Here is a 24,065-nt window from a genome sequence, read left to right as displayed (position 1 = left end):
ACTCACAGACAAATCTCCTCAATACAGTGTGCTTAACAATAGCTAAAGGAACTCCCTAAACCCACATGCCACAGACCAGAAGACAAAAGCAAAACGCAACCAAACTTAAAACCAGATTATGTCCATCTATCAGGAACAAGATGACCAACAAAAGCACAGCCCAGGAAAGAAGAAAAACTAGACTGTAACTCTGAAAAAAAAAACCCAACAAACCATCACTGTACCACATAGCTGACTGAAGGAAAAAATGGCCAGTGATAAGAAAGAGGTACAAAGGAGTAGCTGTTCTTAGTTACACTCACCTCTCCTAGCTGCTCAAAAAAATTTGCCCCCAGCACCTGAGTCACTCCTCAGCATAGTGGATCATTAATTATATTAACTCTGAGTGAGGCTAGCTGGCCTTTCTCTCATTCCTTCAGTCTGCAGTAGCCATCTCAGCAACGTCCCGAAGTGCCTTGAAGGTACTTGCCACGCTTCTGCCTCTTAACACCGGTAAAAACAAAGGCAGCTAGAAAGTTAGAGTGTCTGGTTTTTGGGGCTACATCCATTCCAAAAGGTGTTCACAGTGAATAGAGCCACACCATGGGGAAGTGCAGTGGGATCAGTCTAACACACCATGCAGGAGCAAGAAGGGAAGCCAGTGCATTATGGAAAGCAGGCACGATCTCTTGCCTTTTCTCCCAGGAGGTTTTGATTCCCTCTTCCAAAGCTGTCTGCTTTTGGGACACCACATTGATAATAACTGAGAAACACCCCAATATGGTTTTTTAAAACATTCGGTGGTCCAATATACCTGATAAGGATTCATCAACCACTGCAGGCACCTGCCCTGCTGGGATACTTTCCTGGCTTTATCCTAACATCATTAGAGCTAACACAAGACCAAACAAAATTAAACAGCTCAAACCAGTCTTTATTTACATGCTCGGGTTTGGAACAAATAAGCAAAGGCACGTGGTTTCAAAAGCATTGCCTTTCTTGGAGCAGGACGGTGAGAAAGCAAACTGTCACAGGGTCCCAAGGTCCCCTGATGGTAAATCACCTCCTCTTGCCGGGATGACTGGTTTTCCTGCACGAGTCTTCCACACAGTCACTGTATGACTCTCCACAGACCTGGCTGGGGCTGAGGAACAGGATTCCTCCCCCAGAAGCACATGAGGAACCGATAAAGACTTTTAACCGCAGGTGCATCTGTGATCGACCGGCCAGGCCGCTGTCACACGGCAGACATCACGAGGAGGTTATACCACCGTGGGAGGGAAACGTGCCCCGGGTGGCCGTAGGGGAGGCCACGGGGCAGGCTTGGGGTGGGGGTCTCCTTACCCCCTTCCTGCGGTGGGAGGAGAGGGACGGTGTGGGTCTGAGGCTGAGCATGCTTCCGTGGCACCGGGGCAAAGCGCCCGTCCAGAGGAAGAATAGCCTCCACAGGGATTTCTGAGCTGAGCCCCTACCTGATAAAGGAGAGCAGACCAGTCGGGATCAGGGGAAAACCCTAAAAGCTCTCAACTCTGGCCCCGTGTTTGCTCTTCTGCTTGCCTAACTCCCCTGCGGCGGCACCTTGATCCCTCCCCGACTTCTACTCAGGATAAACGACCTCACGCCTACTCGCGGCACAAGCACGCGATGACGGGCAGCACTGCGCTGTTTATTGCTCCCCACTGTTTTACTGCTGTTTGCTTCCCTCTGCGAGCACCTCCAAGGACGAAAGGCGGCTTCGTGCCTTTATGCGAAGCTGCAGCGGGTTTCCGAGCCCAGCGGCCTAGCTGTGCCGGCGCACGGACGCCGGTGCCCCGGTGCCCGCCCGCCGGGGAGCGGCCGCCCGCCGGGGCGGCACTTCCGCCTCTGCGGACGCCGTGGCGGCGGGGCGGGGCTGGGCCATTATGGCGGCGCCGGGGGCGCTGCGGCGGTGGTGGGTGCTGGCGCTGGGCGGCCGGATGAGGTACCGCTCCCTTGGATACCCGAGCCCTAGGGTCCTCCCCCGGGGATGCCGAGTGTCTCCGCTGCGCGGCAAGGGGCGGCATCTGCGGGGGCCGAGCGGCGTGGCGGGGACCCCGCTGAGGCTCCCCCTCTCCTCCCTTCTCCCCGAGGCAGCTGGGGCCCCGCTCCGCCGTGCCGAGGACGAGCGCTGCCGAGGCCCTCGCCTGAGCCTGCCCGGGCTGTCCGCCCGCTGCGGTGGGAGTCGTCCTTCTCCCAGCCGGGCCCGACGGAGAGCGAGCCCAGCGAAGGACAGGTCTTCCTCAGCGAAAGCTGCGTGAAGGTGGGGACCCCAGGAGGGCTCCGGTGTCTCTGGGAGGGATTTCCGAAGTTCCCGGCCTGCCGTGGGTGCACAAGGGAGGCGTTTAAGTGTCACTAGTTTGCTCAGTAGGCCTTTTAATCCTTTTCCTTTTCCTTATTTGCAGAGACTGCTGGAGATTGCAGAAGGCTCAGAGTTTCTCAGGCTGCAGGTGGAAGGAGGTGGCTGCTCTGGCTTCCAGTACAAGTTTTCCTTGGACACAGTTATCAATCCTGATGACAGGCAAGGACAAAGGGGTGTAATGGTGATCAGGTATTACTGTTCTTTGTAAAAATGGCAGAGGAGGTATGTGTGACTGTAGGATCTTGCACTGAAGGGAAGAAGCCTATGAGGGAGATTGCTCAGGCTGTGCTTCTCTGGAAGGTCTTTGGCACAGTTAATGGTTAAATATGCCGCTTTTTTGTAGGGTGTTTGAACAAGGTGGTGCCCGTGTGGTTGTGGATGTGGACAGCCTGGCCTTCGTGAAAGGTTCCATGGTGGACTTCAGCCAGGAGCTGATCCGAAGCTCCTTCCAGGTGGTGAGCAACCCCCAGGCAGAGAAGGGTTGCTCATGTGGGACTTCCTTCTCTGTCAAATTCTGACTGGACTTCCCATGGATGGACACTGTTTTCAGACACTTCTGGCAGTCTTCAGAGGGTTTGTTCTTTTCCCAGCTGCTCCCTCTCATCTCGCTCTATGACACAGCTGTTACACATTACTGCAGCTGTGTGTATGTTTGCACTGAGCCTGTCTCCCAGACTTGTTGGCCTTCCCTTCAGAAACATGAAGCAACCATGAGCACACACACAGGAGCCTCTTCAGCACCTTGTGAACCACTGGCCAGGTGGTGCTGACTCGCCTGCCCTGTCCTGAATGTGGAACCATTTAACTGTTTCTCTCTGCAAGAGATGGCTATAAATATATATGTGTGTGTGCGTGTGCAGGTGTGTTTATTGAAAATTCTTAGTAAAAAAAGTCTCTGAGATTGATTGGCGTTGCTCATGCATTTACAGGTGGGTAGAATCTGAGTTCTTTTCAGGCTGCTGTTGCTTATCCCTTGTCATTCAGCTGAATGGGACTTGGAGTCTTTCTCACATATACCTCCCAGGGTTGCTGTCTCTCCACTCACAGCTCGCAGTGGGCTTTTCCAAATACTTTGCTATTTTCTTGCTGAGCAGACTTCTCTTGGTCCCAAGAACCTATGGTGGTTTTGCTGCGAGTTCCTGGGATGAAGGTTCTTACTTATTCAGAGTAAGTGAAACTGAAAATTGAGGTAGGAAGAACTAATAGCTTATCTTTTTATTAAATAAACCCAAAAAAACCCCCAAAAAACAACAACCAAAAAAACCCCAAATACTTCTACATATACAAAAATAAAACCCATAGCTCTATATGGCCCAGTGCTACTTCAGGCTGTTCCTAAACCCAACTTGGAGTTTTAGGTCATACAGACTCTCAGGTTTCATAGTGTGTTTGCTGCCTTCTCTTGCCAGCAGGAAGGGAAGTTAAGGTGACATAGAGTTGGATCTGGAGTACTGGTTTGGGGTCCTCAAGTCCTTTTGACCTAAAGTTGTCTGGGAAGTTTTTTCATAGCTCGTTTTACCCTTAAGTCTCAGTCTAATATGCCTGGTTTGATGAAAGACTCTCAGGTAATGGGAAATCTAGAAGTTTCCAGAATAACATCCTTTTGATTAGTCATTTTCTATAATTTTTTATCTGCCACTAGATGTCTTTTAAATCAAAGTGATTCACCTGCTTCTGGATGAAAAGAAGAGGTGGGGAAGCTATTTTTGTTCCCTCTCTTGTGTTTTATGTGATCATAACCAAATTGTCTAAGACTCGAGTCTTTCACGTGAATGTGGGAGCACTGCATGACTTTGGTGTTAAGGGAACTGCTTATGGCAGACCGTGAGCTTTTTAAGTCTCCATGCCACAGGCATTTTTGTTGTTAAGCTTTCCAAATGGCTTTTTAAACTAATGAGCAGTGTCTGTGTAGAGCACTGTTTTGCCTATTTATTTCTACTGCTCAGAGTTGGTAGCCAGCTAGTTTCAGTTTCATCCGTAGATGTTACAGGAGGTCATATGTGATCTGCTCTGACTTTGTCACATGAATAGGATGTGGACCAGCAGCTCTTTCAGTTTAGCCCTTTTGATTTCCTGCAGTCAACATCTGCCTGGTTACCTTGCTATCAGAGAATGCTGAATGTAGCACTGTCACGTTTTGTGAAAGGGAGTAAAAGGATGTGGTTAAAAGACTTGCCTAAACCCCTGCAGGGTGTTTTGACATTGCCCTTGTGCTCCCAGGTCTGGAAGGTGATGTTAACCAAAACTGCGTTTGAAAAGTATAAGACCTTAAAGCTTGTGTAGGTAGCATACATTAGATAAACTCAATTTCTTTCAGCTGGGATAAATCAAAGTTGGCCAGAGGAATTGCTTTCTGAACCAGGAAGATCCGTTCTTGATCCGTTTCACACAGGCCTAGGTCAAGTCTCTTTTGGGACCTCTTATGGGAAATAAAAGTGCAGCAGTAGTGCTGGGGAGGTAGCAAACCAGCAACTACCAAGGCTTTTTTTCCCCTAAACTAAAGCCAGTCTTCAGCCTCTGTAAGCCTGCAGGCTTCATCTTGGATTACTGTTCTTGCTAAATGTAAATGTGCTGTGTTCAACCTAGCCAGGTGCCACCTGCCTTCACTTGCTCTACACTGATGCAGTAAATGGAGCAAGTGCTGTCCATGTGGAGTGTCACCACTTTCAGAGAACCTGCCTCTCCCTCACAAGGACCATGCAGAGGATGAGGCTTTGGTCCCCCCAGTGTCACTTGCAGTGTTGCTGTAAAGCTCGCACGTGTGGCTTGCGTTGCCCGTGGCTCTGGCAGTACTGCTCTGACTGCACTAGGTGGACCCCTTACTCCTTGGGAGTTGCTGCACTGGACATACACAGGCATTTCGACCACTTTTGGGGGGTCGGGTTGGGTCTGCTCCCCGCAGGACCTAAGTAGAAGCAAAAGTTTCTTTACAGCTGTCTCTTTTGGAGGCAGGCTAGAGCCAAGTTCATCTGGTATTGCAGCAGCCTTGTCACTACATCAGAGAAACTGCTAGAAGCTGGAGAGGTTCTAGCCATACATTGCTCTTGACCTCGTAGTCCTGCTTCCTGGGAGTAGCTGTAATTTGTTGGCTAAAGCTACTAGTTTTCCAGTTCCCAGTAGGGAATGGGTGCAAAGGGCTGTCTGTCACCCTGAGAGTTGGTCTGATTCTTAAAGAGTCTGTCTGTACATCAGAAACTGAAAACTTCTGTCGATGCTAGGAAGTCAGCAGAGGGGGTCTTGTTGCCGGGGGGGTGAAGGTGATCTTGGTGAATTTTGACTGTGTAGACAAAAAAGGCTAGATCCTACAAAAAGCCCTAGCCTGTCAAGGTTTGTATACTGAATAGCCGTAGGTGCCAAAGATGGCACCACACTGTAGGCTGTGGGGCAAGTGGTGCCAAGAGAAGGACACACAGGATTAGACAGGAAATTTGGTTCTGCCTGGGCCATGAGGGGCTGCCAAGGCATGGCTGTGAGGGAATAGGTGGGAGCCCTTGTACTGAACCACTGAGGAGAAGCTGGAGGTGCCGCCTTCGCTTCATGGCAAATGAGAAGCTGCAGTGGAAAATCTTTCTCTGCTCCCACATAAAGAAGGAGGATTCTCTCAGTTCACCCACCTGACAAGGAATGAATGATCAAGACAGATATTTATGGAAACCTATGTTAAGATGAAACTTCAAGGAAAAAGGGCACAATCATCAGTGTCACTGATAGGAACGTAGAAGAAGATGGAATAGAAATTCTCCCTTTGGTGAGAGCTTGTGGGAGCTCTGCAGGGACTTGTTAGGAGATGACCAGCACATCCTGTGAGCCTGTGAGAACTGGCTCAGTTGTTCAAATTAGGTATCTACCATCACCTATTAACTGTGGGTCCCTCTTCAAGGCTTCGAGCCAGGGTAATGGCACATTTTTGTCATGTCCTTTTTTTGTGGTTTAGGGATATGCATACGAGTGCTGTGCTTGTGTTGGAGGGCTCCTGTGTGGTATTGTTTGCTACAAAGAACATTTTGAGGTGAGTGCCTGCAATAAGACCAATGACCAACCTAGAGAGGATGTTAGGGAGATAAGTCCTTCTCATCCACAAACTGCGAAATTTCACTAAGCTCAGGCCTTTCCCTTGTGAAGTTGTACATCTGTACAGAGCTGTTGGGTGAGTCAGGAAGATAACTAGGGTTGAGGAGCCAGTACCCCTTGGATGACACCCACTGGGGCTTTTGCTTCTCCCACGCAGTAGTGTAATTTCCTGCCACCTTAAGGGCTTAGATGAATCCAGCACATGGGATAGGATTCATCTAAGCACACGGGATAGGAATCACTGCACAGTGGAGGAGGCAATAACGGGAAGGCAAAAGTGCATGACAGAGGGCTTCTCTTGTCTGTGTCCCGTGCTGTGAAGGCACACACTTTATATCAAGACTGTTTTCAGCCTTACAAACATGTCAAATGTCTGGTGGCAGCTGGAAGTAAAAAACCAGAGTGGTATAAACCCCACTGTAAGCTGGGACTGGTCAGTGGAGTTTATTGAATTACAGAATTGAATATCCTGAGTTGGAAGAGACCCACAAGGATTATTGAGTCCAAAAATTATACCATGTGCCTGAGAGCATTGTCCAAATGCTTCCTGAACTCTGTCTTGTCTGGTGCTGTGACCACTTCTCTGGGGAGCCTGTTCCAGTGCTCAACCGCCCTCTGCGTGATGAACCTTATCCTAATATCTGACCTAAACCTCCACTGACACAGCTTCATGCCATTCTCTTTGGTCCTATCACTGGTCATTACAGAGAAGAGATCAGTGCCTGCCCCTCCGCTTCCCCTTGTGAGGAAGTCGTAGGCTGTGATAAGGTCTCCCCTCAGTCTCCTCCAGGCTGAACAAGAAAAGTGACATCAACCACTCCTCATACAGCTTCCCCTCTAGGCCCTTCACTGTCTTTGTAGCCTCTTTTGGACAGCTTTATATCCTTCTTATATTATGGCATCCAAAACTGCACACAGTACTCAAGGTGAGGCCGCCCCAGTGCAGAGAAGAGAGGGACAATCCCCTCCCTCGACTGGCTGGCGATGCCTTGCCTGATGCCCCCTAGGACACAGTGGGCCCTCCTGGCTGCCAGGGCACTGCTGACTTATACAACTTGCTGTCGATGAGGACCCCCAACAGGGCTACTCTTGGGAGTTCAGAGAAAAAATCAAGTGTGCTGTATTTCCCAATGAGCTGCTACAACACATGCTTAAGGACTGAATCAAACATAATCTCCACTAGCAAACAGCACCATCAGGTTCATTAGCAGAGGGCATGATAGGACGTGCACCATTTAGATGCTTAATTTTTTTTGCCTGTTTTCATGCAAACCAGATAAAGCCCTCACCAAGTGTTTACTACGCTTCTCTGGAATGGGCCATAGCTGCTGGAGAAACTGGCAGCAGAGAAAGAGATAACTTTGTTTAATGGTTTGTTTGATACAACTGTCAGCCAGCCTGGATAAAGAACCACAGTTTAAGGACCCCGAGCATTGGCAAAAATAAACTGCAGACACCTGTATTGTATCAAACTCTTCCCTTTGAGAAGTGTTTTATTGCCTTTTTTTTTTTTTTTAAGAGTATGAATCCTTGAACTAAATGCCATTAGGGGCTAGGTGGAGGATTAATGGTACAGTTTGGATCCTGCTGGGTTCTGAGGAATATGTTTGCTCTGCATGGTTTCCAGGATTAGGCTGCAACTGGCTTTGATCTGTGGAGATACCTGCCCAGGAAACAGCTCAGTAGATCATGAACTTGGGGTTGGTTTAGTATCCAGCTGTGGGCAGAAATACTGTCATGAGTCAGCTGAAGCTGTTCATGACAGCGAGATGGGCCATTATTCCAAGGCTGTGATTCTTCAACCTATGGGGAGCAGTTTGTGTGCAGTGCTTCCTGCCTCTGGCCTTCCCAGCATTTGTATGACTCTTAATATTTCCTGCTTGAGCAATAAGAGTTTATGGTCCTAGTCTTTGTCGTTGATTAGAACCCAAGTTTGTGCCCCTGTTTTAATCAGTGCTCATTTACCTTCGGCATCCTTCAGAGGAACAGAATGGTATGTCTTTCAGTTGCCATGGAAACAGTGAGACTAAATGCACATTTCCATGGCAACCTGCCATTATCTTCAGCTCTATCTGTGGGTCTCATTTTCTGACCATGGGGGTGGGGTGGTGAAAATGGAACTTTATCTCTTAAAAAAGTACAATTAAAAAAAAAAAAGAAAGGAAAAGAAAGATGATACCACCACCATCATCACCACCCCCTTTCTCCTCTGACTCAGGCTTGGGGCCAAGAAAGGCCCGTGACTACTGCTGCCATCCCATGCAATAAGGCTTCAAGGTATTGTCTTCAGCTCCTTCTCTCCTTCACCCTTCTAAAAATAGACATTCAGAACAATTAGGTGACAATGTTCCAACACTTCTCTGAACTCTTTGTTTCCTCAACTAATGCTCCTAGCAAAGGGCCTTGAAGTTAATTGAAGTTTCCAACAGATTCCAAAGGTCAAAGTGTCCCAGTTCCTTTTGGTCCAAAGGGCCAAGGGTTAATTACGGGGTCTAAGACTCCAAGGAGAAGAAGTCTTTGTCTGCTGTGACTGGAGGCACCAGGGCACATCATGTTAACCTCAGGAGTGGGGGACCTTCTTGCAAGTGGGGCAGCATGGACTGTTCCAGGAGGCTGTACCCATCAGAGAGTTAGAGATCAAAGGCAATGCTTATCTGTTTCTTGATCAACTCAGAGTTTACAGGGGTACAGAGAAACCAGGTGTATGATGGGTCTAGCAGTCTGACAGCCAGAAGTGCTTTTGGCTACTACTAAAATTTCTGCCTCCCTCAGCCATTGAGTCAGAAAAAGGACAGAATCTGCTGTACTTTGAACAATTGCACACAGCTGTTCCTTAAGCCCATGTTCATTATTCTTGTTCTAGCTGGCTTGACCTTTAGCTAATTCCTCTTATTCACAGTCTAATCTTGGTTACTGAGGGAAAAAGCTTGTGTTTTGCACAGTTCTAGCCTGATTCAATAGAGTTATCCAGGGAGAGGATGGGGGTAACTTCTCCTTCCACATCTGCCCCATTAGCCTTTCCCAGATGCTGAAACAGAGGATGATAAAGCTATCTCCCTTCAGAAGTTAGCATGGAGGCAGATGTGGTCTTCAGAATAGGTCAGCCGCATAAGGCAGATGCTGTTCAAGCACAATTCTTTTCCTAGCTGTAGTCTACCACAGCACTGATCATACGTGACAAAGAGTTGTCATAGTCAGTCGGGGTTCGTGTTGTTTCATCGAGGGGAGAACAAAGGCCAGTGAGTCCTGTGCATTGCTGAACTTGCAGGATTTCACCCCGAAAGAATTACTGCCTGGATATACTGATAGGGTTTGGTTGACAGCTATTGCTTGAAAGACATTGAAAATGTTTTCTGAGATGTGGGGACCTTCCTCCTGATTTGGGGTGCTGAGCACTGGGACACACTCTGCATGATTCACAAGGGTACAAGTTTGGTGGAGGATGTGCTGCTGGTGCTAGACCAGGCTGGCTTGGCCCCATGACATGCCGTGGCAGAAGGTACAGAGGAAGGTTTGCTGTACGTGCTCTGTGTGTCAACCAGTGGCTGCCCTCTAGCTGCTGTGGGGAATTGACCTGCTGCACAGCAGCCTGAGAGCAGGACTGCTGTGGACTGGCAGGTTTGTGCTGTGGACTAGAACCCACAGGAGGTTTGCCTGCTGGCTCAGTTGTAGCCCTGCTGCCACAGCTCAGAGAGCCACATAGCCAGGGTGGCTTTAGGCTCTTTCCCTCAGGTCCATAGCAGCTGAGCAGGCATTGACTGAGGGAGTGGCAGGTCCCCCTGCTCAGATTCTCCTTGGCACACAGGGTCAGTTCTCCTTGCCAGTGTCCTACAATTTGTCCAGGTGAGGGTGGCTGTGCTCTGTTCAGCATGTCCAGCAGGCTGTGTGGCAGGCCTCCCTTCATCTCCCTGCCTGCCCACACATGGCTACCACAAACTTCAGACCTGGAAGATTCGTATTAAATATAGAAACTGTACAGGGAAGAGCTAAGAGCACTTGGAAAAGAAAATTCAGTACCTGCCTTCGGTGACAAAGGCAGAAGTAATGGGGCAATGCTATTGTTAGCAGAACTTTATCTACCAATGCTTGCAAAAGCTTAGTGGGAAGCAGCAGGACTGTGTGGCAGATTCCTTGGCCTCTTAATAAAATGCTTCCCCCTGCTGTCACTGTCCTATGTTCCCAGATAACAGGCACAGGCCAGAAATAGGACTGCCATGGTGAAAGAATTTACTTAATCCTCTTCGAGCTAAGCAAAAATGTATCAGTGAAGAGGCAATTCACAGGGCAGAGCTGAATTACATGGAAGAAAATTGTGTCTGCAAATCAGAGTTCAAAGCATTGTGAGAGAGCAAAGGCAAAACAGGCTGGTATGGAAGAGGGAATAGCCCAGAAAGATGCTTAAGGGCATAAGGCAACAGGAGGTATTTGCTGAGCCTCCCCCACCTCCTGCTATGAAAGCACAGGTTTGTGGATGGATGCAGCTGTCAGAAGGCAGCAGGGCAGATGAAGCTGTCATAAGATGGGAGGGCACTTCCAGCTGTCCAGGTATTGGAAGAGGCAAAATAATCTGATAAGACCTGGGACCCTCTGAGAAGACAAGAATTGGTGAAGGGTTGATGTGTAGTTCATGTAGAGAAAAATTAATAGGATAGAGGAACAAAGAGTAGGCAGCTAGACCAAGGGGACGAAGGGCCTGAGCAGAGTATGCAGCCATGCCTGCTGGGCACCTGTGTGGAGGTGCCGTATCCATGAAGACACTTACCTGCTCTGCTTTGCACTGGCTGAACTTTGAATGACAACAGCGTGTGCAGAAGTACCCTCAGAAAATTGAAGCTGCTAAAGTTTCAGAGATGAAAACCAGACCTGCCAAAGGACTGCTTTTCAAGAGTTGGGCCCCACTGGCCTGGAGAAAAGACAGCAGATCTGAAAAGTAAGAGTGCACAGAGAACCTTAGTCAATGTGTTATATGCTTAGGAACATGGGCTGGCTCTTTAAATGAGTAAATGCTCCTGTTGTAAGGAGTTGAGGTACAGACTTCTGCTTCTTGAGGATGCCTGCTTCTATGCTGGGCTTTGTGGTTGATGTCCTTTTGATCTGTACTGGATGTGATAATTTTACAGGGCAGGTGAGACCACTAGAAGCGTTGCATTGGGAGGGCTTCCTAAAAGACTGGGGCTTGGGGATAGAGGGGAGGTCCTAGCTCCCCTGGGGCTAGTCCAAACACTAAGTAGTTCAGCAGGACAGCTTATTGAGAGAGTTGTTTATCTCAAGACAAAATGAACAAAATGAACAAGACAAGGAACACCTTGCACAGCATGTGCTATGCTGGGCACAAAGATGTCTCACTGCCTGAGCTCCTCATCTAATGCTCAGATGTGACGGGCTTGCTACACATGACCCTGCAAACTTCTTGTGGCCCACGGGGACCTGACATCCTCCCAGGGAAGCTGATTAGTGTCACCTCTGTTGGAATGTGTGCTCCTTTTGCCCCCTCTCCTCTTGCTTGTTTTTTTCAGATGCATTTGATTTATACATATTCATTCCCTTCTTCACCAGAATGGGTTTTGGTGCCTGTCAGATGCATGAGAGAAAAATTTATAGAGCAAGCTGCAGAGGAAAGCAGCTGGGATTTTTCTTAGGAGAGCCGCAGTCGTTAATTATAGGAGTCTAACTAAACCTCAGCTCAGGCAAGAAGCATTTTTGAGATCTCCCTCCTTTCTTTTGTACCTTCCTGCGCAGGTTGTCACATCAATGTCAGGATTCGTGAACAAGTGAAAAAGACACCCACCTTTTTAAATAAAAATGGCATGCTGAGTGCCAGGGAGCAGCTCTCTTTTTGGCTCCCTCATCTCCCAAACTGTTGTGAGGGGCACTGCACTGCTCCCCAGCAAGGGCTGCACACAGCACTTGTCTGTCCCTTGGGCTTGCTCCCGCTTCTTCCCTGCCTCAGGCAACATGGTGAGTCAGCTGCTGCTTTACTAAAGCATCTCAGGTCTGATCTAAACACCTGTCTCCTCTCCCCAGCTCAGTTCTGTGCAGCCTGGCCTGTTCTTGGGACAGCAGGTTCCCCAGGGGTACATTTTGTTAGCAGAGTCACTGCAGAGCTGGGTATTTAGGTCCCAAACATGTGTGCATCACAGGCAGAGCCAGCAGCACTGGAAAGGATTTTCTCTGTATGAGTTTACCCCAGGGGAAGAGAGGGAGGAGACATAACTTGGACGACCTTAAAAGCCTAATACTTCCTATGCATGTGCCTCTCTGATATGTTTCTGGCCAATGATCCCAGGACAGGCCATTCTATTCGAAGAGTGCCTACACAGATAACTTGTCTTAACTTGGCCAGCCTACTGACAACCTTTGCTCATGTCACTTCATGATCTGTAATACTGAGATAAGAGCGCTTTCTGCAGCAGGAGTCTGTCTGCATTAACAGCTAAGAGATACAAGAGGAAAGAAGGCTAGAAACATACCTATGGTATATAAAGCTATTTTGGTCTCTTTGCCAAAGAAAGTTGCTATGTGTTTTCCTCAAAGTTTCACAGGGCTACCAGGAAATGTGTGTGCCTAGCCAAGGGAGGTTACTGTCATCAGAAGCTGATTTTGGCGCCCCAGATGGATGTTCATGGCCTTTTGATGGGGCTTGGGCAGGGAGAGAAAAGAAGGGGGGCACTGGCTTGCTAATTAAGAGGTATTCTCTGTCTGCTGCCTTTCTTCTGCTCAGAGGGGGAGGCAGAACCTGTGGCTGGTAAGAGCCTCTTGCCTGTGCTGGGACCCCTCTTAAAAGCTGCTAAACATTAAAAAATAATAAAGAAAAATTCTGTGAGCACTTTGATAGTCCTCACAAGAAAGTGAAACAGAAGAGCCTTTGAGCTGCACATAGAAGAAAAACCTCTGTACATCAGTGGGGGAAAAAAGGCTGGTGGAGCTGAAATCTGGCAACAGTCCCCAGCTGGCGAGGGAGGTGCTTTTCTTCTGCAAGCTCCTGTCACGACTGATGCAGAGACAGAGAGAGGAAAAGCGCAGGATCCTCTGTAAGAAATAACTAGCACCTCAAACCCACCGGGGTGTCGGTGGGATGGGGAGGCCAAGCCAGCACTCATCCTGTGCCTTCACGCAGGGTCTTGGCCCTGGGCTCAACCCAGCAGAGGCACCCAGCCTTGTCACATCATGCCTTCTCCTGGGGGACCCCTTCCCACTGTGGGAGCCTCTCAGCCAGACAGCCTCCCCCTTTGCATCCCCCCAGGTTTCCATAGCAATCGGTGTTGTCAGCTGTGTAGGGAAGCCAATGGAGGGAAATAAAGGTTTCTTCCCATCCTGGGCCAGCTATAGGTTGGGAGAACAGGAGCATCCTGATGTTTCTGGTGCTCCTGATAGAGGGAGCAACACCTAGGCTACTCCAGTTCACCCCCAGCGAGACCAGGGCACAAGAATGTGATGAAAATGCATAGCTCCCAGCGCTCTGCAGGGCAGGTTTTGGGGGACTGCATGCACCCCAGAGCCATCCTCACACACCCGCAGCCATGCTAGAGAGCTACTGATAATACTGAACGGATGCCATCCCCGATTTTATGTCTTCTTTTCTCTCAGCCTCCATGTCTTTTCCCCCTCAGCCTGCTCCATTTCCTCCCCCTTGGCACATTGTCAGTCAGTGAAGTCAGAAATTAATCTTCAGCTTTAATGGAAAACACTTAGGGGGGGAGAGATGGCAGGAGGGGGAGAGCAGGGATGCACTTGGGCATCCTTGAGGGGCAGCCTTGAAAGCAGCATTTTTATTCCCAGGGTGGGGTAACAGGGCACTGGAGTAAAACCTCAGGGAGAGAGAAGAGGGTTTAGATGACAAAGGGGAAGGTGTATCCAAGACAGTGCTCCAGCAGGAAGAGAAGGAGCATCCTGGGTAAGCTCCTTGTACTGTTCGCTCCATGGATAGAGTAGATTTCATTACCTGCTAACTGTCTTCACCCCTCTCCACACAGGCAGAAGGAAGGTGGAGACCTGCCCATTCAAAACAAATGGAAAACTTATGGGGACTTTCAGAAAATAAAAGGAAAATGTCAATTTGAACCCCAAATGTTTTGTATTATTTATCTTTAAAAAAATAAATTAGAAGATAGGTTAGTTTTGAAATGGAACTGTCATATTGAAAGAATGCCAAGCTATTTAATTTGTTAAATGTCTAAACATAATGTTTTGACGTTTTCAGGAAAAAATTATCCCATAAATTTTCAGACAAAATTTGCTAACAAATGTGACTGAAAAGTTTGAAGTCCTGAAAACTGCATTTTGAGGCAAGCTTGGTATGTGCCAAACATGTTTCTTATGCTCCTGGCATCCAAAGCACAGCAGTGCTGGGCAGACCCCCGAGAGCTGCCCAGGGAGCAGGGCTGCCCAGGCATGCTTGGCACATTTGGGCTTGTCCCATTTATGTCCAGGGCAGCTCCATATGGTTGGTTTCCCCCTGACCTGGCTCCTGCCAGCACCACTCTGCCTGCGGTGGGAAGCATGGCACAGGTACCCATAGGTTGATGTGCCTGTGCTCAAGCTACAGCTCTGCTGCAGGGGTGAAAACTGGGGCCCTGATTATATTTAGCATATGATAGTGGGGAAAGGAACTATAAATAAGCTAGAACCATCCTTCAATTGTTCATGCAGCATGGGGAAGAGAAACACAGAGGTTTTTGGGATAATCATGTTCATAATCAAGGGGATTCTTGGAGAGTCTAAATGCAAGATTTATTGATAGGAGAGAGAGGAGCAGGCACAGACACTGAATGCTGTGTTCCTGCATGGCTTGTTGAGAGGCTTACATGCTTTTCGGCAGCAAGATTAGATGTCAAGAGGAGATTACCATTTACAACACACTGTTCCACTGCACACTGCGACCTCTGGTCTCGCCCAGCACCTCTGTGCCGGGCACCAACTGCAGTACAGCTTCGACCGCCTACACACCTCTCACCAGTTCCCAGCCCAGGCTCCTGCAGGTTGGAGAGGCTAAGGGCACATGTCTGGGAGGGGATTTCACAATTGCCCATGCCAGGGAGGGACTTGTTTTGAGCTCAATAATGCTCATATAATAATGAGTTTGAATTGGGAGGGTGACCAAAGCTGGTGCCAGACAGAACCCTCTGTATCATTTCATGGCTTACGTAGCTTAAAGCTTGCCCATCTCAATAACCAGCTCTGGCATACTGTGAGACCTGAGAGTATCTGACTTACTTCCATGAATTCAGCATTTTCCTGTCTTCACCACTTCTCCTGCAGCCTGGAGGAGGGAAGGAGGGGCTTGGCGAAGGAAGTACAAAGAAAATGAATCTGCAAAGGTAAGAGAGGAAAAAACAAGGAGCAGTTGTGACTCAAGCTGTCTGCAAATCCCCAGAAGGACTGGAGGATGGCTGAAAGCATCTCCACTGAAGCAGGTCACTCCTGAGAGTGCCTTGTCTCACTGCAACAGGCTTGACACCAGCACTCCCCTGAGCCAGTGCCCTGAGGACCTCTCAGCTCTGACAGCTGCCAGAGATTTTTTCCTTAAGTCAAAGCAAGTTTAGTTTCAGGGTTAATATCCTTCCCCTCTGAGGGTCTGAAACATTTCCCAGGGCCTGGTTCCTCCAAACTAAGCCATACACAGCAGCAACAGATAGCAATAAAGTTTCATCTTGGGGCACAGGTCTTCTCTCTGTAGTTACTGCTGCTTTAATAGAAAATAGCTTAAGAAATAAAGCTGACTTCTGCCTGCAGCCTGGGCCAAGGCTCCTTGCAGCAGCCGAGGACCATGGATTGGTACAAGGTGGCCACTGTGGCAGCTGTGTAGCCTGGAGCCCCAAAACGAAATTTTCTGCAGCCTGTTTTTTTCATCCAGGCAGTGTCTGCAGTGTTAGGCAGGACACAGTGTAAGCTCAGCTCTGCTGTCGGTGGGCAGGGGGTGAGCAGGAGCTGGCCTCTTTAATGGGAATGGAAACCCAATTAATCCTTTTCAGACTCAAAGCCTACCATCAGAGGAAGGCTGAGAGGTCAGTGGAGAACTGCTCTACATAGCTACATTTTTATTGTATTAATTTCCCTGCTGCTCAGTCAGAGGATTCCAGAGCAAATCCACTTTGCAGCTAACACATAAATAGAGAAAAGCTTTTAGAAAATGGTGGGCATGAGTATTATCACGGTAGAAGTCTGCATCACTCAGCTTTGCATTTCTCAGGAACCAGGCTGCCTTTCCAAGGGAGTCTGCTGGTGCTTGCTCTCCTGGCCCCTGAGAGCAAGAGATGTTAAATGGAGGTCTTCCTGATGGGCTGCCTCAATGTCAGTGCCAAGCATCACGCTGGAGCTGCTGCTCTAGGGCAGAGTTCCTACCCTACTGCCTTGCTTCAGAGACCAAAGATGGTGGGTTTTTCTTCCAAAACCTTTCATACAACCTCAGGTGGAAAGGAAAGACTCCTTGTTTTACTCAAAGTCACGAATTCAGAACATTAGAGAAAAAAATGGTCAATTGCTATTTTTATCAGAGATCAATTTTTTCTGCCTTAATTGAATGGGCTTTTCTTTCTTCCCCTGCTAATGCAGAAGCTTCCAAAACAGTTGCCCAATTGCGATTGTATGCATGTTAACTGCTGAATTGCATTGAATTATTTTGCACTTTTTGTTGTCATTATTAAAAGATAGGGGAAAAATTTAGTAGTCATCTCATGAAGCCGAGGCTTGACTTCTACATTCTCGGTGTTTCATCTGCTCACCTTCTCATGCAATTGTGTGGACCTCGTGAAGGCAGCGCAGAGTTTGATGGCTTGGGAAGGGCAGCAGAGGGGCTATTTCCCTCGCTCTGTTTGAACACCCTTTTTCTGCTGCTGGTGTGAAGGTCTGCAAAGTTGTTTGACGCAGGAGCTCCTGTTGCAGGGGACGTCCCTTGTTTCCAGCCTCCTGAAGCCTCCACCATCACCTTCTTGGAAGTACAGAGTTTACCAGTAAAAGCTGAGGCTATTGCCTGCTCCTCCCTCCCCAACAGAGGGGCTTTGGTTGCTGTTTGAACTGTTTGAGTCCAGCAAGGTGCTGGAAAGAATCCAGGAGGCTGAAGAGAGGAGTGGCACCCTTATACCATAAGGGCTGTAGGAGCTGGGGCCCAGGAGTGGCTTTGGCAAAGACTGAGGGATGGGGTACCACTGTCAGGGGAGTGGAGGGAGCAATGTAGGGGATTTGGGTGAACTGGGAGGTGCCAGGGAAATGTGACAGGAGTGAGCAATGAGGGGCAAGATTAAGGGAAGAAGACCTGATTGGAGCTGCCCTGAGCACCTAAGGAGAGGAGCACCCAAGGAGCACCCAAGTCCCCAGTGTCCTTGACCCTGTCTTTAGTCCCACTGCTGTGGAGCCCAAGTTCTGGGTACCCCTCCTGGGAAGATTGCTCAGCCTGCAGAGGAGTGACAAAGAAGGGAGGCCTCACTCCCACCTAGCTTTGTGGTGCAGTGACAGCTACAGGGGCAATGGCATGGAGCTGCAGTCTTTGCAGCATCTGGTAAATTGATACTAGGGCTAGTCATTGCTGACTTCAAAGGGGCAAGGAAGAGGAGAAGTGGATAGCCGTTTTCCTGAGAATGGAGAAAAGCTGGAGGTGGGTGACCCAGGCACTGGATGCTGTTGGACAGGGTTCGGTTCTGACCCAGGATTGGAAAGTTGCTTCGTTGCCATTGACTTTTGGTCTCTCTGTTGGGTTAACCTCTGTGGTCTCAGCTAGTGCTTGCTAGGGGTGATCCTCAGGCTCTGGGGCTGAGCACAGGCATCCCCTCAGAGGTGGAAGGGTCTCCTCTGGACAGGGCTTTAAGGACAGTTCTGCTGGCCTTGAAGACAGACTAATATTTGATGGAGAACCTATTTGTGTTCAAGAGCCATCTGGATCTGGTGCTGAGTGACATGGTTTAGTGGTTTAGGGGTTACAGTGGTAGTCCTGTGTTGGTGGTTGGCCTGGATGATCTAGAAGGTCTCTTCCAACCCTTGACGATTCGATGATTCCATATTCTCTGCTTTACAAGCACCAAGCAGAGTGCCCACAGTGTGCACAGTGCCCACAGCCTACAGTGCTCCAGGTGAAAGGGAGGGACACCACACTGTGGCCATGTGGGGGAAATTCCTGGACACTACCTTGGTGGGCAACAAGCTTCAAAGTACTAACCTGCCAGCCTGACCCTCACAGCACCTCACTCCAGGCACCTTCTTGGGTCATGCCAACCAGGCAAATATGTACTTTAGCTGATCCTGTGCAGAGTCCTGTGTTGAAGTGCCCGCTGGGGCAGGGCCCCTTCACTGCCAGCACACTGCTGACTGTACAAGTTCCCGCAGCCAGCCCTGCCAGCCCTCTCACTCATACTTATTGGAAAAAATAATTGGATGGATTGAAGTGCAGTGCTGTTTTACTTAACAGATAAGAAATTTCATATCTGCCCTGATTAAGGGCCAAGAGGCATGAGCTCGTTCCAGAGACAGCAGTGGAAGCAATTTCATTTCACTTCTGCTGACAGAAGAAGAAGTTTGAGGGGCTGAGCACTGCTATGGTTTGCTGCATTAATGTCACCACAGGAGGGACCTGCCTGCTCCCAGCGGGCACAGAGACGCTGATGAGCTCAGCCTGGAAGGTGTCATGCCCAGAGAGAGCCCTATGCAATGCCCAAGCCCAGCTGGTGGCACCTGGCAGTGAACACAGAGTGAGGGCTTGGGGCAGTGTGAGATACTCATCCTCCTGCTCAGCACCTGGAAGGCAGGGGGTCCCTAAGCCCCTGCTGCCAGTGCCAGTGGTACCTGACACCTCACCGCCTCTGTTCCTTCATCACAAGGGCAAAACATCCAGACTGGTAAAGAAAATCAGAGTCAAACTGAAGCCATCATAGCACATGGGTCTGTTTAAGCTGGCAAGAGCTTGGTGTCACCCTGTGTTGAGTGTAGCGCTGCTGTGATGTTTTTTGGCGCCTCAGCACAACAAAATGTCTTCACTAGAGGTATTGCCTAGTTCCCTTGGAACCAAGGGCTCCACTGGTTCCCCTGTTTTCTGACTCTCTTGCTGCCACAGACCATTTGAAATAGCCTGTGTCACAGCACAGTGAGCTCTGCAGATGGGCCAGGACACAAACCCATATCATGGCAGGAACACATGTGCTTGAGCACCTCTGTCTTCAGCCCTGGTCCGAGGTACCTGGCAAGTCCACGTACTCACCAAGGTAGGCTGGATGTCCCTCATCTCCCAGAGAGGCTGGCTGGCAAACAACAAAATGGTCCCAGTAGTCCTGGCATCCAACAGGGAAAAGCTGAAGTTTGGGAAAATTTGGGCAGCTCTCCAACTCTGCCACCAAAGTTGGAGTAGATGAGTGCACAGGTATGAAGATGAGGCATGAAGAGGAGGACCTTTGCCTGTACTTAGAGTGAAAACAGTAAAGTTATTAATTGCTATCGGCATTATGAGCCAGAGCAGGATGTTACACTGTGCTGGGGGAAGTGGCATCTGAGGTTGAGGCAGCAAAGTTAGGAGGAGGTGTAAATTGACAGCAGGTGTGAAGTTGCTCCTTGAACACAGGGTTCCCTGAGTCCAAAAAGTCAAGGGACAGGGAGGAGGAGACGTGAAGCACTGAGGACCTGGCCACTGTTTCCCTGATGGCACAAACATTTGGCACGCAGACAGTGCTGTCAGTCCTCACAACTTCATTCCTAAGCTCATGGCATTTGGCACCTCACCTTGGGGCCCACTGTCTACAGGCAAGTTTCCATGAGCTGCAAATAAAATTATTTTTAATTTTTTTTTAATATTATCAAAATAAAAATAAGTTCTAGCCTTTCAGAGTTGGGACTGTGCAACTGGAAGGCACTGGCATCCTGCATTATGGGTAATCCTTGTGAAGGAAATGGTACTGGTTTGGCTAGGTAGTGTGTCCTTGGGATCCAGGAGCATCTGCAATGCTCCCAGCAGCAGGCAATGAAGAGCAGCAGGTTCATATGGTGCAGTCCCTAGCTGATCCACAAAATGGAAGGTATTGAGCATCCTCCACATACTGAGAGGCTTTTTGGAAGTTGGATGCTCTCTCACACAACCCTGCACAAGGCGTAGGGCAGAGATGAACCAGGGCTAGAGAGTGGTGGGCTGATAAACATTCTCCTGCTGTCAGCCAGGACCAGGTGCTGGAGTTCAGAGGAGGAAGCTGGGGAGGTTTCACCTCTCTTATAAAACTAATGTTGAGTTTCTAAATCAATACCTTCACCTTCTAAAATGTTCCAGAAGAACCTGTAATGATTTTTAATCTGTTCTAAATGTCAGAACAAACAGTGTTTTCTTCTGAAAAGCTTTGCAGTCAGTGGTGCTGGGAGCCAGGCAGGCAGTGAGTACAGCTCCATCCCTCTGCTCCTGGCTACACAGCTGCCACAGTGGCCACCATGTTCCTCGGCTGCTGCAAGGAGCCTTGGCCCAGGCTGCAGGCAGAAGTCAGCTTGGGTGGCTCCTGATTTTCTGTGATGAAACTTCAGCCAGAGGTGCTCATTCAGAGCCTGGGTCATGTATTATCCCCCATCTTTTAATACCTCTGGGTACTTCACCAAAACACCTCACAAGGATGAAGGATTTTCTCAGAGGAGGGTATAAGTGCTAAAACCTGTCTTTAATATTTGGACATGACACTTTGAGCCACAAGTGGACTTTAGCCCCTTTTACCCTTCTTTCTTTTTTTTTCCCCCATTAATTTGTGGCACATTATTAGAGCAAAAAACACCCATGTACGAAAGAGAGCGATTCAATACCTTGAAATCTTAGGCTAGTTTCCCTTGTGGAAGAGCACTTTACATGCTAAGGGAAATATCCTATGCACTGGCTTCATTTCAGAAACCCCATATACATTTTGAAAAGTAACCAAAGAGCTGTGAACTAGCTTGGCCCATGGAAAACAGACATGAAAATGGAAATAGCCCACTCCCCTGAGACACCAGCCCCTAAAAAAAGCTAATACATGTGCATGCTTCCAAAACGTCTCTTTTTCACACACAGCAGTTGCTGGTAAAGGTCCTCCTGACATGACATTTCAAACAACTGCATTTTAAACCAGCCCGGTCAAGAGCACTCAAGGGAGGCATCGCTCTGGGCTTTGCTCTAAATAATGCATGTGGATTGCTTTGTGAAATAACTGCAGGTGACCTCCTGTTTGCCAGCCTGGCAGTGCCACGTGTGTGATGGCCCCTCGATGCTGCTGTCGGGGGCATCCTCATCTGAAAGAATTGAGGACACAGTGTAAGAGCATCCTCATCATCAGGGGAAATATCATGCTAAGAATTGTTGTCCTAAATTTTAAAAATGAGGTTTAACAAGAAAGAACTGGTTTTAATTAAAAACAAAAAGAAAATAAAAAAAAAGAAAATAAAAAAGGATGTGACTTTTGGCTAGTAGTCATTCCCATGTAATGCCCAAATTAGGAAGCCCATGAGTCTGATGCTCTATGCCAAGTCCTCTCCTGCTCTGCTTAGAGGTTATTCAAGCCTAACACACAAATCTTCCAAAAAACAGGATGCAGGACATCCTATTGGGTGTGGATGGTGGACATCCACACCACACTGACTATCTTTACCCCTCATCAACCTAAAAAGTCTTTGTCAGGGCAGCCAGGACTTCCTCCTGCCATCAGCAGGGCACAGCAGCCACCTCAAAAACGGCTCACCCTCCAGCAGCGATGCTGCAGGGCTGGGACACGCATCCTGTCCTGGGCAGGGGATGATCCCCCCAGGTCCCGGGGAGCCTGTGTTCATGGGCAGGAGCTGCACTCCTCCTGCTGTTTGCAGACAAATAGGGGTTTGGGGAAATGCTAACTGCTGGCTTGTCACTTTGACAGCAATGTTTTCTTGATGGCCTGTCAACTGCAGATAATGGCAACATCCTCACGCTTAGGAACACAAGTCCCAGCATAATAAATCCCACACTTCTTGTCTAAGTTGAGTGGCAGAGAGAGATGAAACTGGGTCATTGCTGCTGCAGATTTGTTTTTGGAGTTGGAGGCACATCTTTCAGCACAGCCAAAAGATGGTGGCTGATGAAGGCCATAATCTCTGGCTTTGATGGGCCTCACAAATATATCATGGCATTGATGAGTTACTGGGCTGGGGCAGTGAGGTGTGTGAATCTCTGATGGAAAAAACAGAGGGGAGACAACAAACATCAATGTCGTCTAATGGGAGCACAGAGGAGGGACTGCTTCTTCGCTTGCCGTGACGGATGATCAGAACGCACTGAGTTTGGTGCAAGCTGTGCACTGGAAAGCGGATCCAGGTAATGTACACCCCAAGGAAGTGGTCTCAGGAAAGGATGGCTCCTGTGCTGGGGGTAGAGGCTGGAACAAGAATGCAGGTGAAGAAATTCCTACACTGCCTCCTGTACCACAGAGATAGGGGTAAACAGTGCAGTAAAGAGCAACTCGGTCAATGTAGTTTCACAGAACTGGGAGTTTCCCAAGGATTCAAGGTAATTCTACTTTTGGAAAAGCAATGGCTTTGATCAGACACATCTCTCAGAGTATGTTGTGTCCTACCCAATGAACCCCTTTGCCTGTTAAGCCTTTCACCAGTGCACAAGGTAAATCACTGAGTGAGAAGATGCCCATGGATATAGAACTTAATATTCTGATGAATGAGAGACAATTAGTTCAACCAGCCCTGGAGCTCCACCAGTCCTAATCAAGTCATCTGTTGCTGCTGCAGAATCCAGATGTAAAAAATCTCTGGGCTAGTGTGCCCCACTTTAACCTGGCCTCAGCTTCAGACACCGCTCTTTCTACTATGCTGGTCCACCCCAGGCTTGCAAGGGTTAAATAATTTTTTTTTTTTACATGACAGACATGTCTTTTTGCACTTGCCATAGCCTGCTTCAGAGGAAATTCAGAGACCATACAATCTCCCATGGTCTATATGGACTTTGAATCTCATGGGCTCTGATCTATAAGAAGGGCTCTGAAACAGAGAGCTGTTCCTGCTGTGTGTGTAGGCTATTTCTGCTCTTTATAATTGTTTCCTTTGCCCTGTGATGTACGTCACTGAGTTTACTTCAGACAACGAGGAATAAACGTGGCATCCCAGGAAGAGAAGTGGGGCTGAATAAGTAGAGCTTTGGATGGGCAACCTTGAAGGAAAAGAAGCTTCATACACTCTAAATGCTTCTACCAAATAAAAAAAAAAAATACAAAGCTGTAAAAACTAGGGAGAGACCATACGTTCAGGAGAACTAACTCTTTTATATAGATAGATAGATAGATAGATAGATGCTCTCTACTTTTCTGCAAGTGGCCAGGATTTCAGCAGCACAAAGGTGTTCTAAGCCTAGAAACGAGACCCCAGGGAGCAAGCAGCATGGGTCTGTGCTGTGGTGGTGTCATCCTTGATGTTTCAAACTTTGAGCAAAAGGCTGCATAAGGGTAAATGTGTTAATAAATGGCTAGAGCCTGACAGATACAAAATAATGGTCCTGACAGCCTGGGTGCAGCCAGACCCCAAATGAAGAGCTGTTGCTTTTGGATTCACAAGCAGCCGTGTCAATTTATCAATCTTTTATAGAGATTTTGATCTATATGAATGAAACCACTGAGCCTCCAAACTCCAGTGTTTGCTCTTATTCCAGAAATGCAAGTTGTTTGAATACACTCTTTTTTTC

The 24,065-nt window shown here is 48.4% G+C and overlaps 1 protein-coding gene and 1 long non-coding RNA gene across 3 annotated transcripts; one reads left to right on the top strand and one right to left on the bottom strand.

Annotated features, from left to right (window-relative positions):
• Nucleotides 1–892: 892 nt before the first annotated feature.
• On the bottom strand, nucleotides 893–1,706 carry LOC135416061 (uncharacterized). The gene is made up of 2 exons (XR_010431421.1): nucleotides 1,452–1,706; nucleotides 893–1,330 (listed from the first exon to the last, which is right to left on the bottom strand). It is a non-coding gene; the product is annotated as an uncharacterized LOC135416061 (long non-coding RNA).
• A 125-nt stretch (nucleotides 1,707–1,831) lies between these two features.
• ISCA2 (iron-sulfur cluster assembly 2) lies at nucleotides 1,832–3,261 on the top strand. 2 transcript variants are annotated; one of them, XM_064658758.1, is made up of 4 exons: nucleotides 1,832–1,939; nucleotides 2,092–2,257; nucleotides 2,400–2,515; nucleotides 2,700–3,261. In XM_064658758.1, exons 1-4 carry the CDS (start codon nucleotides 1,881–1,883, stop codon nucleotides 2,872–2,874), a joined length of 516 nt encoding a protein of 171 aa, XP_064514828.1. In that variant the 5' UTR covers nucleotides 1,832–1,880; the 3' UTR covers nucleotides 2,875–3,261. The 2 variants fall into 2 exon arrangements, with proteins under 2 accessions (XP_064514828.1, XP_064514827.1); XM_064658757.1 differs by lacking the exon at nucleotides 1,832–1,939 and having other exon boundaries at nucleotides 1,946–2,257.
• The last annotated feature ends 20,804 nt before the right edge of the window (nucleotides 3,262–24,065 follow it).

The sequence above is a fragment of the Pseudopipra pipra genome, chromosome 6 (genome assembly GCF_036250125.1).
Source record: "Pseudopipra pipra isolate bDixPip1 chromosome 6, bDixPip1.hap1, whole genome shotgun sequence".
NCBI classification, from domain to species: Eukaryota; Metazoa; Chordata; class Aves; order Passeriformes; family Pipridae; genus Pseudopipra; species Pseudopipra pipra.
Note: the sequence above shows the minus strand (reverse complement) of the source record. Positions and strands in the feature narration are given on the sequence as shown.

What these genes read in the sequence shown, in the direction of transcription:
- ISCA2 (XM_064658757.1), top strand. Translation starts at nt 1,985, where the DNA reads ATGCCGAGTGTCTCCGCTGCGCGGCAAGGGGCGGCATCTGCGGGGGCC. An exon ending in TCAGCGAAAGCTGCGTGAAG is followed by an intron (nt 2,258 to 2,399) that starts GTGGGGACCCCA and finishes CCTTATTTGCAG; the next exon opens with AGACTGCTGGAGATTGCAGA. An exon ending in GTTATCAATCCTGATGACAG is followed by an intron (nt 2,516 to 2,699) that starts GCAAGGACAAAG and finishes GCTTTTTTGTAG; the next exon opens with GGTGTTTGAACAAGGTGGTG.